At 42.2% G+C, this 14,470-nt stretch overlaps 1 protein-coding gene across 3 annotated transcripts in view; it reads left to right on the forward strand.

Annotated features, from left to right (window-relative positions):
• The first annotated feature begins 1,407 nt into the window (after positions 1-1,407).
• ttyh2l (tweety homolog 2, like) overlaps positions 1,408-14,470 on the forward strand; it is a 29,341-nt gene continuing 16,278 nt past the window's right edge. For 2 of the 3 annotated variants that reach the window (XM_048246018.1, XM_048246017.1), the window contains exons 1-3: positions 1,409-1,860; positions 6,452-6,624; positions 12,120-12,231. In XM_048246018.1, the coding sequence (XP_048101975.1) occupies positions 1,732-1,860; positions 6,452-6,624; positions 12,120-12,231 (414 nt within the window). In that variant the 5' untranslated portion in view covers positions 1,409-1,731. Of the gene's footprint in view, positions 1,861-6,451; positions 6,625-12,119; positions 12,232-14,470 lie in introns of all 3 variants that reach the window. The other variant, XM_048246019.1, reaches the window with a different exon arrangement.

The following is a 14,470-nucleotide window of genomic DNA, read 5'->3' on the forward strand; positions in this document are numbered from 1 at the left end:
CTAGGTTTCTCTGGTATAATTACCTCAAGCTCGTACTGTAATCATGCCATGCCATACTATAATACAACTGAAATTACTTCATTTTACAGAGTTGCAGTACCAGGTGCCATAAAAGAACACTGCATAGCAGCTTTGGTCTTTATTTTGTACACTCATCCTCATAATGTTCTCTAAAAGATTATGCTTTTACACCCAGTCGTATGATTTATCTCAATCCATTCCCTTAGCTTTCCACTGCCTTCTTTGCAATCTCTCCATGTTTCTCATTACACACAGAGAACTGAAAGCTGTCGTGCACATCTCACATTAACCACATCAAGTAATAATGTGTATATTCCGGGAAAGAGAACTCATGCACTGCCCTCGCCCTCTTCTTTTTCTTTCTTTCTATATCTCTCTCTCTCACACACACACTCACACACACACACACACACGAACACTAGAAAACAATGTAATGCTGCCCCCTTTTGGTGTCTAGTCCCATACTAATTGTTTGGATAGCATGATGGTCACTTTGAATTGTTTCCATATCACTGGTAAAATGTACGTCAACCGAAAAATGTCACTCTTCACAGAAAAACATGTGTTTGATTGTCTTTGAATATGATTGTTGACCTCCCCTTTCATCAATCTGTGGTGCTGTTATATTTGATACCTACCTATTCATGGACCATAGCTCGCCTCAAAACAAGATCAATCTACATCCACCAGATGTCAGCCTTGAATCGCACCGCTGTGATGGAGCATGGTGCCGCGATTCGTGTGTAACTGAACACGTGGTCGGAGTGAATGAGCCCTAAGCTTCACGAGAATGTGGCTCTCCCTCAGCTGTGATTAGCGAGCCGTGAACAGTGGTGCGCACGGTAGGCAACATATTAAGGATATAACATTTGTAAATACTTTAAGTGTTTCACAATTAAACTTGTAGCCTAAACTAATCTAGAACAACGTGAACTTGGAAGAAGGCTACATCTAATCTAAATGAAGTTGAATGACCTAGTTGAGCGAATATTGGGCCTAAAGGAATATCAGTAGGCTAGCTCACCTGCGGGTCTTAATGGCCGTGTTAACAAAAGAGCCTTGACAATCCATCCATAATTACTGATTATGTGCCAGAAAAAATATAAAAATATAGGACTTGGCCATGCTGCTCACTTTACATTCAACTAGCCTACAACCAATGAATTAAGGTGTGAAAACACGAATATCTGAACAGTAATTTCTCCTTTCACGGTGCCATTTCAGTAATGAAATGCATTATGCAGAGGCCACCCAAGACATACAAATAAAACTGGGAATAAAATGGTCATTTATACTTGGTTTACCTTGAGTACAATGGGAGCAAAATTATCTTCTCAACGCTCACTCGATCTCGTGCTTCCGAGTGATCATGCGCGGTCCCGAGAAAAGCCGCTTGAGGAGTGTGCACTCAAAGGTTTGAGCCCGCCTCGTAAAAGTCACCCTACTACCGTGCGACCTGTAGGTGAAACTTGAAACATGGACCCAATGCATCGATTGTGCTGTTATGTCTGGCTTTGAGCGCAAAATAGAGGGGGAAATACTTTTCTCTAGTGTTTCCCTTATTGCGTTTACATTTGGCGTATGGTTTTGGTATCAGGTCGATCTGTTTAGTTTTGGTGGAGAAGGATTATTACTAGAGGGGCCGAGATAACATCCAGACGATTGAGAGTCAGGTCGTTTAAACGCGTGTTAAACATCACCGAGCCTAAGATGGCTTTGGCACGGCAGGACTACATTGCCCCATGGTGGACTTACTGGCTGCACAATTTTCCTCATCTGAATTTAAATTTCCAGCCCATTGACAACACGTTCAGACCGGAGGAGGCAAGCTATCAGCAGGTCAGTTGTATGCCCAAGGAGTTTCGAGAGACAAATTGACAGGCATGCTGCTACCAAAATTCAACTCTTCTGTCATTAGGCTAGTGTCATTTACGATGCAGTATTATATAAACTTCTAAAGTGCAAGTAGAAGTGTTAGTTTAACCTGTATTTTAACGTGAAATTGACTTTATTGAACTCTGTAGCTGCAGAGATTCATTTACTCGTCTACCCTAAATGAAATAATAACGATATCCAATGAAATAATAATCATGTCCAAACTTCACTGATGGAGCTCTTTTTAAAGTCAGCCTAAAATGTTAAAACATTGCTGTATCCTTGATTTTGCAGGCATTGATATTCGATATTGTTCTGTCCTCAAAGTTTAGCCTACATAGTTTCATAATTAAAATGTGGGATGTTTGGGGTAGCCTGGCTATTCTGTCCCAGTTGACGTGGCTCTCCTTCAAAGCACCTGTCTACCTAGTGTGTTTTGGGTGCATGATGAACATTAGTTACTTTGTTGCAATTCAGTCTTTTGATTTAAAAGGACAGAACATTTTAAAACTTTACAATTTTAGCTTATATTTTTTCGCATTTTCTTTGAAGTAATTTCACAGCATGACCTTCAGTCAGGACCTTCATTCCACAGGAGTAACATGAAAAAGCAATGTGGCCTAACTGTGTTCCCTCTTCTATATTTACTGCAATGCTTATAGTACCTAGCCTACTGTCAGCCATTTTATATGCCCCACTCCTGAAAAACTGCACTCTTAGTCTTTTTTGTAGTTTAGTATCATTCTCAATAATTAGGATTCTGGAAGTATGTTTTTAACAGTATTAGGGCAAAGAATATGGCATATGGCATAATATTGACGTGTATGTGCCTCTCATGTCAGTGTAAGTAATAGTATGATGGACTGATAAGGTTAGGAGATAGCAGGTCTGAGAGAAAGACCAAAGAGAGAGAGAGAGAGTTTTGAACTTTGGCTCTCCCACTAATGAAAGTCCGCAGAAAGGGGGAAAAACAAAGCACAACTCTGATGTCTTCAAGCTGGATGCATTGGTAACCCGCAGACATGCTTTTTATATAGTGACTGAGACAAGACACTCCTGCATCTTCCTGTTCTGTAAACTTGCATGGCATGTTAACTGAGATGACTTTGCCTCCCCCTCTCCATCTCCAGCTTGTTTGTTGCGGTCAATAAAGCTGCAGTCTGTCAAAACTGAATAGAGCACATTCCCAGGGTGTGTAGAGGCTCTGTTTGTAAACAAGTGTACAGTGGGCTGGTCTAAGTCAGTGCTGAGAGGATCCAGGTCAGACTAAATGCATAAAGTTGCTGGGACTGTATAAGGGCAATTCCATGCAAAACTGTCATGTCCATAACGCCAACTAAATACAATGGCATTGTGTGTTGCCTATGGATGTGACAGTTTTGTGTGGAATTGCCCATAAAGGAAAGTAATGCCTTTTTAAAGAATTGGGTTAAGCCCTGGTGTTTGGACCACTTTTCTGCTTTTTTTGCACTTCTGGTTAGACATAAACTGCATTTTGTTGTCTTTGTACTTGTACTCTCCACATGCAGTGACAATACACTTTATGAAGTTTTATTCCTCAATTCCTCTATTGCCTTACTGTGGTGTGGTAGGCTACAGCTCATGTTTCCCTAGCGTCCTCCCACTGTAAAAATCCTTAGTGAGCCACTGCTGTTGTCACTGAATTTCATTACCCTTCATGTGTAATTGAGAACTAATAGGCTGGGAAATTGGAAGTTGGTCTTTGAAATGGTCCAATGAGATTAGAAGTGAAAATGTCACTGACCTTTACTGTAGCCAGACTCGGCACAGAGGCTGAGGCCCGATTGGCCCGTCGGATCCACAGTTGATCTCTCTCTCAGAGGCCATAGCACTGTTTCAGAGTGTTTCAGAATTTGACCACTCAGGTGATGGTGTACATGAATGGTGTATGAAGAGAACTGAGTTAGAAACCTCAATGAAGTATCTAAAGCCTCTGTAAGCAACAGCAAATGGCAGTGGATGACAGAACAACAATCTCAGGGACATTTTGTTTTTTATTTCTCATTTTCTGTACACCACTGATGACCAGTTCCTGCTCAATTCAGGAATTATTCCGAATAAACAGCATTGAACAGAGTTTCATGTAAGCTTGTTGAAAAGCAACAGACTGTCACCCTATAGGAGAAACATTTTATTGCCGAGGTCTAAAGAGTGATAATAATTGCACTTCATGTTGAACTGAGCTTGACCTATTTGAGTTGTTTTATTGAAGCCATGCTGCTATTGCAGTGCTATACATTTGACATTACTGTATAATATACAGATTCCCATTGAATGCATTGTCCTGTGTTGAAAGACATTATGATGATACAAAATCTCTTACTCTATTACACTGCACAATTGTGGCTTGTGGCTCCAGTATGACATCAAGGCATTATTTTGTAATTCTGGTCAATAGCTCTAAGAATTGTCTACGAAGACGAGAATCTGCAGGGGCATTTTATGATAGATCAGGTTACTGTTTCTGACAGACATTGATCAGCCTCTGGTAACATAACACCAAACATTTGCTTACATTACAGGGATACTCAGCTGTACTTCTGAGATCGAGTTTATTGCATGGTATTTTCTTGGAGTTTTTATTTATTGGTTACAGATTATGAGTTTCCCAGTGTTTTGCTTGAAAATTGGCAATTACAATATCTGTTAAAGATGTCAATTAAAGTAGACAATTGTTTTTTGAACATCTGAATGCATAAAGACACATTAGCATTAATTGTGTAGTTAATTGTAACCATTAGCTCAATAAAGGTTGTCATAGTGGCCAACATGAGATCTAGTTCTGACTGAGGTTAGGGCTTTTGGAGTGAATAGCTAGTGCATCTCACAAATCATTGATGAGCTTTACTGCCTTGTCTATTAGCTAATGTAATTCAAAAGGGGAAGATTTAAGTGGTGGAAAGTAACAACATATATTTAGTTAAGTACCAGAGTTAAATATAACGTTCTTGCATTTTACTTGAGTAATTCCTTTATATGCTATTTTATATTTCCACTCGAATACATTTCAGAGGGAAATATTGTACTTTCTACTTCACTACATTTATTTGACAGCTCTAGTTAGATGAAGATTTTACACAACGGGTAATATCACAAGATGTTAGTACATAGCAACACTTTAACAATTAAACCAGTGTTTTCCGCTCTTTTGGGTTTCTGATGTTTTACAAAAAGCAGCTTCTCAAATGGTTTAATTACAATAGATCTAATATATCACCAAAATCAGTTTTTGGTTTTAATCCCAAAATGGAAAACTTGTGTGTATCAGAACCTTTCCTTTCCCATTTTCATCTCTCTTTCCAGTTTTTTGCCCATTTATCATGGGACATCCACATCTAACAGAGTCCCATGTTGCACAACAATGATTAGCTTAGTATGACTTCATTTCAATGTGAGCTTAGTGAAGAAGACCACTATTTATTGATTTGAATCAGACAATGCTAATGGTGTATGATGTTTTTTATGAATATGGCTTTTGGGAAGGTCACATGATTAAATGACTTCAGGGGCATTTCATGCTGTCAGAAGCATGTGTTCTTGTTAGAAGTTATGCTATGTTAGGTTGTTATGTTGATAAGTTGGTAATCTAGTTGGTACAAATCCCGAAGGTTTGCATGGGTATTTCCAGGCTAATGACCAACTGCCCATAAATACAAATATAGAAATATGACCTTCAAGGGAATAGTGTTTGTGTAAGAGGTGACTTCAATGTAATGTGCAATATGAATTGCTTTAGTCAAAGTTAGTAGCTGCACCAAAACAGCATCTCACACTATACTACCTCTGCGTTCCTCAGTTCCTTCATCTTGTTCATGAGGATTGTGGCAAAGGAGATCTCTTATTAGGAAGTCTTCTGTAAAATTGCTGTGTCCTCCTCCTTCTCCTCCTCCTCCTCCTCCTCTGTCTCTGGCTCCTGTTCTTGTGTTTGATCTACAGTATATGTAGAGCAAAGGGTTAGAGGAGATATATCCACAAAATCTCTCTCTCTTCTTACCCCTTCTGAAGTGTTTACATTCCTCAACTCCTGCTGCTCTTTCTCCAGGCCTACAGACTCTCTCAGGGATCACAAGACTTCAGGGTCATTGGACCTTTCTGTGTCACATGATTCTCAATTCAAAGGGCTTGGGGTGGATGCCGTTCTTCTCCTCAGGCCCTTGGGGGTTGCCATGGAAGTGTATGGCCCTGTCTCATGGCTACTATTTTACTTTTGTGATGGGGGACAGGTTTCCTGGGAACATAAGGAATCATGTGCCTAACTTGTTTTTCTTTAGTGAATTTCTGGAAGTATGGTTTCGTTATTGTATGGAAAGTTTGCTGTTTCTTTACATAGGGCCTGCAGTTTTTTGGATAATTATCCTTTTTTTTCTTGACCGGTTAAACACACACACACTCTCTCTCTCTCTCTCTCTCTCTCTCTCTCTCTCTCTCTCTCTCTCTCTCTCTCACTTCCGCCTTTGCTGTCTCTCTGAGTGACTCTGACTGTCTTTTTTGTTTTTGTGATTCTAATCACTCTTTTTTTTTCCTCCCTGCCCAGTCCTTGATCTTCCTTGCCTGTGTGTCAGCGGTGGGTCTAGGCCTCAGCCTGCTACTGCTAGCCGTCTACCTCAGCGTCATATGCTGTTGTCGGAAGGAGGAGGAGGAGGAGACCAAGAGGCCAGACTCATGCTGTGTCACATGGGCAGCGGTCATCACTGGCCTGATCATTTGGTAAGTGCCAATCCCGAGGATTTGGAACGTTCTTAGTTCATGCTGTTCGTCAATGAAGACGGCTACACTGGTGGTGACATTCTCACCTTTATTTGAACTTCACATTTAGTAATTTACCTGACACATAAATCCCTCACATAATATCATTTTGTAATCTCAGACCTGTTGTTTCTCTTGGCTCACTGGATTTAGACACTTATGGCAGATTGACTTTCAAGACTGAAGTCTTACATTTCAATTAGGATAGCAGTGAGAATAATAATGAGATGTTTATATTTTGACTGGATTTGCTTAATAGTAGAATGAGCCAAGTGGGTCAGTGTAGGACCTTTAAAGCCTGTCATCCAGTCTGATCTGATGAGGGTGGCTTTGTCCTGACACTGGATTTTGTGCCTGTAGGAAAGTACATGTCTATGGAAGGAGGTTACTAAGTACCCTGCTTTCAGAGTGCAGTGTTTTTGACCTATTGGCAGTCCATGCAGATTAAGATTTAATGGAATATACCTGAACTCAATTGGAGTAGCATGCACGTCTACTTTCCCTCTGGGCCATTCCTTGTGACCTCAGATACAATCCAGGAAAATAGTTACTGCACCGTCTCAGATTTTGCTCAGAGTTTGTCTATGTAATATTTAGGTTCCAAAGCTAAGACCTTGTTTAATCCTGAAAAGCTTCAAGCCAATTATATGTGGATATTAACATTAATAAAATATATTTAATATTTTAAATGTGTTTATACCACCCTTAATATCACTTTTTTTCAAATTCAGGGCCTAAACTTGTAAGGGTTCAGTCCACCCTAAGTTTGGGCTGCCTATGAATAATACTTATCAGTATATTAATGCCAAACCATTGCTTACCAGACAAGGTGATTTTCAGGCTGTAAAACTGAAGTAATGTCAAGGGCTGAAAATAATATGCACATAAGATTTGAACAGAAATATTTTACAGCCTTGGTTTGGGGACCCATTCTTGATATAGACAAGGTTTGAACAAAATCTGAGACGGTGCAGCAACAACCTTATCTGATTTGACACGGAATGACCCCTCTGATTTCTCTCCCAAAACTCTATTGACACACTTCCTCCTTATGTAATGCAACTCATATTTCAATTGTACACTGCAGTTCAATCAAATAAATGCTGAATGTCCAGAATGATTTCTGAACTGCATCTGAAAACACACGTCCTCTTGACACTGGCATAATGCATTGTCTGTACTTGTTAGCAAGGTTTAGCAGAAGCAGAAGAAGGGAAGGGTTAGTCTGTGGCTTCCATCGTTTGGTTTTCATAATGTCAATAGAAGGAGAACAAATGGTTTTGCCAAAGTGCCTAATTGAATTGGAGAAGGGTTCAGCTTAATCTTGTGACAGTTATTTAAGTGCGGAGCTCTGATTGAGTTATTTTGCTGTTAACATTCCAGCCCCTTACACAAGGCCTCTTTTCGTGGTAAGTGCTAGGGCATGACGCTACTTAACGAGGGAGCACCCTATTACCCTCTCGTGTTTGTACTCTGTACATTTTGTTGCGGCATACAGAGTGTTTAATGACTAGAGTAGGCATATTTTGTGTTTTAACCAGTTGTCAGGGATAGATTTCTTTAATATGTAGTTAAGGAAGTGGTGGTTGGGGGGTTTCTTGTCATAGTGCCTCTGCCAGTTCAGCTTAACCCTTTAACACTGGTGTGTTGAGAAATGAACGTTCTAAAGAATATCTGGGTTCATTGAATTCAACATAGAATTGTAGAACCTTCAATTGTTGCGGAACTTAGAACGTTCAAAAACCTACACCTTTAAGGGTTAAAATATGAGAATTATGTATGTGGATATGAAGCATTTGGAACAGCAGAGCTCTCTTGAAGTCTTAAGGGTAGAACTTAGACATTAAATAGAAGTGTGAGGTACAAAGGCTGGTGATTGGACGTTAAATAATGCAGATACATTTTTTATTTTGTCATTTTATACCATAAGTGTTGCCTTCTGGGAGTAAAGTGAGACCAAAGTAGCTTTTATAATTTTACAGATTGTAAAGATTGTAATGAAAAAAACAGATTTTGTGATTCAAGATATGTGTCTGTTTTTGAAAGCTAATCTAATAATAAATATCTTATTTCCGTCTTTTTTGTAATTAAGTGAGGGGCTTTATTGAGTTATTGACTGGCTGCTTCAGTGCTCTTCTTTAATTCAATTGTGTTGTTCTAGGATGCTTTTATACATTTTCTACTCTCCTCTGCTCTGTAGAGCATTGCAGCCAAGCATTTTCTTTTTTTATAGGATTTGTTTTTTTTTTCTTTTTTCCCACCGATTCTTGGTTGAAGATTTCCGGGACACTGAAACACTGGGGGAACTTGAGACTTGGTGGGCATGTACCCCCACTAGGCTGACATAGAAATTGACACTTTTGGTCCCTAGGGGCCACACCCCTCTGCACTGGCCCCCTGAAACCCAGGGAGACCAAAAGCAGCTAGTCTTCTCATGTTTTTTAGTCTTTTATTTTGAAGTAATCCAAAAGTATTCAGATTAAGTTACACTGTTTTTGTAATCCAGTGGATTACGTTACTGATTGCAAAAATTGGCATGTAATCTGTATTCCGGGGGGACATTTCCGATGGGCATGTTCAGAGTGGAGCATTAAGGGCATAACTGACCTCATCAGGGACGGGGAAGGGGCTCAGCTGCAGCTAAAGCTTCTTGCACGGTCAAGACACTCTAATTGATATCCAGCAGCAGCAGCTGATCTCCAGCTCCTCGCGCTGGAAGAGCCTTGGCGGCCATTAGGAGGCGGATTTGCTGCTGACGGCTGTTGACCGTAATTTTCCCAGTGATCAGTTGCTGCCACAATGCTTAGGCTCTTAGTTGAGATGGATGGTTTGGGGGGGACTTGTTATGCTGCTCTGGTTTCCTTTTTTAAGTCTGGGTAATGAAGCCACCCTAGGCTTCAACTGTAGTTTGCCAAGGACAGTAGAAAGTCACATAAACCCACAGGAGAAGTGTGAGAGGCTCAAGTTCATTCTCACACTTATATGGGTTTACAAGAGACACTAATAACAGCAATACACCTGGATTTCACATTTAAAGTGTAACATTTAATTATATTAACAAACAATTAAACATCATTAACACAATTTATTGACTGATCAATCCAAGACAATATACCTTAAAGGTTGTATCAGCGATTTCAGGCCCAAAAAAGGCTCAAACATAAATGATCACATTCATCTACAGTAATCTTTCCTAACGATCCGCTAGCTGCCTGCCCTATAAGCAGGCCGCCAAAAAAACGCGTCTCTGTAGGCAGCCTAGGCTCTGAGATCTGTACACAAAAACAATTGCTATCAACAAGGGTTGGCAACCCACTCAAAGGCAAAGGCAAAATAAAGTGTTTCAACCAATAACCAACGAGATGCGCGTTTAGGAGAGTTTTAATTGCACGAGAGGGAAGGGGAGGGAGGAGCTAGCTCTCTGTTTTGTTTGAACATCAACAGAAGTGACGTATCCCCGCTTTAGCTGATACAACCTTTAAAAGTGTAAATTTACAACTGCAATACAGGGCCTTTTGCAAGATTGTATCTTTCAAAACCTTTGCGCTGTGCAGCATAGCACCATAGGATATATTTTAACGCCAGTCAATATTATAATTTTTATTAAAATACCGGTAAGAATATTTGTAATGGTAGATATACTATATGTGGTAGTCCAAAAGCACAATTTTACCAGAACCTGTCATCCATTGGAGTTGAACAAATGTGACTAAATTGTATCTGTAAAATCTTCTGCCATGTTGCAACTCTACATCCCCAAACCAGCCTTCATCACGATTGATGTTGCGACAAAGGTACTTAAAAAACAAAATCACAGCAGACAATCAATTTTTTAGCTGGAGGATGACCCAGAAGGAAGGTCTAATTCACTTCATGTCTGCTATCCTCTGGAGGCCAGTTGTGTGTGTGTGTGTGTGGGTGTGTGTGTCCCAGTTCCTGTTGGCTTCCTCTAGTTCTCTTATTGGATTTTGTCAAGTAAATGGGCAGCAAGAAGCCTTTGAGTGTGAGGTAATGCAATGAGTGCTCTGATCCTGCTGCTGCACTGAGGAGACTAGGTGTGTGTGTGAGTGTGTGTGTGTGTGTGTGTGTGTGTGTGTGTGTGTGTGTGTGTGGACTATGTGGGATGGCATCCTAAATGTGCTGGCTAATGTGTACTGAAGGGAAGTGGCCTCTGGGAGCTGAAGGTAATGGCTCAGATCACGGACCTGGTATCCATCATGGCTGGTGGGCTCTGCAGAGTGAGCTGCTGTCGTGCTGGACCGCATACACTGAGGGGGAGAGTGGAGAAGGTCTAGTGCCTCTCCAGTGAACAAAGGCACAGTGGGACATGAGTGCGCTGCGCATGCCATGCACACACACAGACACACACACACACACACACACACACACACACACACACACACACACACACACGGCTCCGGGCTCACGGATACACACTAAGCACATTAAGATATGTGCAAAGGAAGCTGTATTTCAGGGGTCGGGTAACTGGAGACAATGCTTGGATGTTCAGAAGGGATATTGGTCAGCCATAACACCACTCATACTATAAAACACACACACACACACACACACACACACACACGCGGGCACTTACATACAACAAACACCCTCATGCACACACTCTCTGTGGGGAACAATAGCAGCCTGTGTACTGTACAGGCTCCATCTGTTCTGTTTTATTGTCTTCCTGTGGAGATGTCCTATTTCTGGGGTCTGGTCGCCCTTTTTTTAAGAAGCCTTTTGTTAATAACAGTGTGAAATCTGACATGTTGCTAATCCATGGTGTGAATGAGGATAAAAACAGTAATGTTCCAATAATGGGGTCACGAGTGCACTTCCTGTTTTTTGTTTACTAGAGAAGAAGGAGAAAGGCCCCCATGAGGTATTTCCATCCCTCCCACAACACTGGTCTGGTATTCTCACGGGGGGGTTTAGTCTCCTGTGCTGGAGGATGGAGGATGGAGCTCCTGCTGTGCAGCGGCTGAGTGTGTTAGGGAAGGGAAGTGGTCAGAGATTGATGACACTCCCTTTGTGCGGCCAGGGGGACTCCCTGATAGCCAAGGCCCCCTCAAGCTCTGGCCTCTGGCCCCCATACAAAATTGACTGCAGAGTCTCTGATAGGATGAAATTGCACCATAACTCATGACAGAAGGGCCTGACATCTTCTGTCACTCTAAGGCTTTTGTGGACAAATGGATTTAAGGTGGGATCTGTGTAAAAATGGTGAGATTGATACACTCCTAGTAGAGACAGAAAAAAGGGATGGAGGAAAAGCGAGGGATAGACAAAACACACTGACTGAAATATATGTAAACAAATAAGAGACCTCTGTGTCAACGCAAAGCATGCTGGGATATTCCCCTCCAAGATGGCCTTTAATGAGTGCTGATGTTTAATGTGTGTGTTTGGATGTTCTAACGAATCTGAAATTGTTTTTTGCTTTCATTTTTCAGCTCGGCTGTTGGGGTGGGTTTCTATGGAAACAGCGAAACCAACGACGGAGTATATCAGCTGACCTACTCCCTCTACAATGCCAATCAAACAGTGGGTGGCATCGATAGTCTGGTAAGAGCTGGTTAGCCATCTTCCGTTCTTCTGGAAAAACTAAATCGGATCCTCCCTGTCAACATCCTACTTCTGGTCAATAAAGTAATCCTGTGGAGGATCACTGGTGCAGGTTTTATTTTTCCTGATGCTGTTTCTGAGCACCTGCCTGGATTTTATGTGCATACCTTTTTATTTTATTTTATCTTTTTATTCAACGCTCAGTGGCCCCCATTCTATGGCCATCAGGGGACGAGGAGGTGACTGTGCATGAATCACTTTACACTCACAGTGCACACAGTGCAAAACAACGTCACATCTGCAATGCTATTCAGTACCCCCATACAACCCCCTCTGTGGTGTCCAGTTTTATAATTCTACTCAGACTGAACCGATCGCTGCTGGACACCCAGACCGGCACTCTAGCCGCAGGGCTTTTTGTCTCCTCGTCTGCCTGTGGAGCAGCAGAGACTGGAGTGAGTGCATGCGCTCTGGACTATCCCTGTCCGTGCCCTCACCTAAACTACTTCAACCGCCCCCCAATAGCCCTGGCCAGGGAGGCAGACAGGTAGGCGGTAGAGAAGTTGGAGGTGGTGGTGGTGGAGGAGGAGGAGGAGGTGGTGGAGGTGGAGGAGCGGAGGCTGGAGTGACTGAGTTTGTGGCTGGCGGCCCTTATCCCCACAGCGTGGGGAGAGGAGAGCGGCGAGCACAGCCTCCCGTCTGACAGGGTTGCACTTTAATCACAGTGAGAAAGCGAGGGATTAACTCCCCATCTGTATTAATGGGGATTTATGCTCCCGTATCTGTATCTCTGTTCAAAGCCGTGACAGACATGCATGCACACAGTCTCTCTCTCTCACACACACACACACACACACACACACACACACACACACACACACACACACACACGCGTGCGCGCGCGATCGATCACACACGATCACACACACACATGCATGCTCACATTAGACACAATCACAAGCATGGGAATGTACACACATACATAACCCCCATCTCTGGCTTGTTTGGCTCACTCTATCCCCCCATGCTCTCTTGTTTTCTACAGTCTCACACACACACACACGCATATACACACATACACATTGCTCTGCAATCTTGTCATTCTTCACCTCGCTCTGGTCATATGCCTAATGCATGCACGTGACCAGGCTTTTGCAATCAAGTAATATGCTGTACAGGCATACATGCACAATATATCCTTGAGTCACTGAGTCAAGTGGCTTGTGAGGATTCCATGTTTTGCGTAGGCAACTGTGGCCAGCCCTCAGGCCCGCTTCCATCCTGATCACCATAGAGATCACAGATCTCAGATCACAGATGTGTGGCCCTGGAGAGGAGGAGACACAAATACCATTCTGTGGCTTTATGTTGCCGTGTTCACTTGGTATGCAAAGACCTCTGTCACAGCCTCTCCGCTCCACCATGGAAACCCCCCTGTACAAATCCTCAGAAGACCTTTTAGCTAACAACAGCAAGCTGAAACAATTATCATGAACACTTTCGCTTAGGGGCTTACTATTTCTTGAACATCATGTAATGAGAGCCTTTTTTTAAAAAGCACTCGGCATGTTCTTAATCGCGAGGGCAGTGCTAGGTCATGTTCTCTAATATAGACCCAATTCTGTTATCCCATGTACTTTGGCTGAACAGACCCACAAGGCAGAGCAGCAGACGGCCAGCAGTAGCGGTGTGTTAATTACAAGCTGGCTAACAGCGTGTGGCACGCAAGGTATGAATGTGTTTTTCACTCGCTGCTTGGCACTGCATTGTGGGGGCACGCTTCGGGGCCAACTGGCAGAACTCCACTCCTCTCACTTCCCAGCCCTGGACTGGATGGATTCTGTTCCTTTATAAGCTGCATAGCCATTTGCTTCTCTGTTGGAAACCCATTGAGAGCAGGAGCCACCTCACTTCCCAGGCATCTCTTTCCTCCTATGCCTCCCTGCCCCTCACTTGTTCATGCATCAGCTTTTTACGACTCCTGGAGGGCTCTCACCTTGGCAGGTGCTCGATGGTCTGCATGTCGCGTTTGTGCCCAGTAGGGGCTGCAACTAACCATTATTTTCATAATCAATTAATCTGTTGATTATTTTCTTGATTATCTTATCGGTTATTTATATTGATTAAATTCCAGAAAATTGTGAAAAGATTAAAAAAGCGGCAGTCTGAGATTGTTGAGGTGTTTTCCTTGGCAAAAATGGCATAAACTGACTAACCAATGACCAAAATAGTTGTTGAT

The sequence above is a fragment of the Alosa alosa genome, chromosome 6 (assembly GCF_017589495.1).
Source record: "Alosa alosa isolate M-15738 ecotype Scorff River chromosome 6, AALO_Geno_1.1, whole genome shotgun sequence".
In the NCBI taxonomy this organism is placed as follows: domain Eukaryota; kingdom Metazoa; phylum Chordata; class Actinopteri; order Clupeiformes; family Clupeidae; genus Alosa; species Alosa alosa.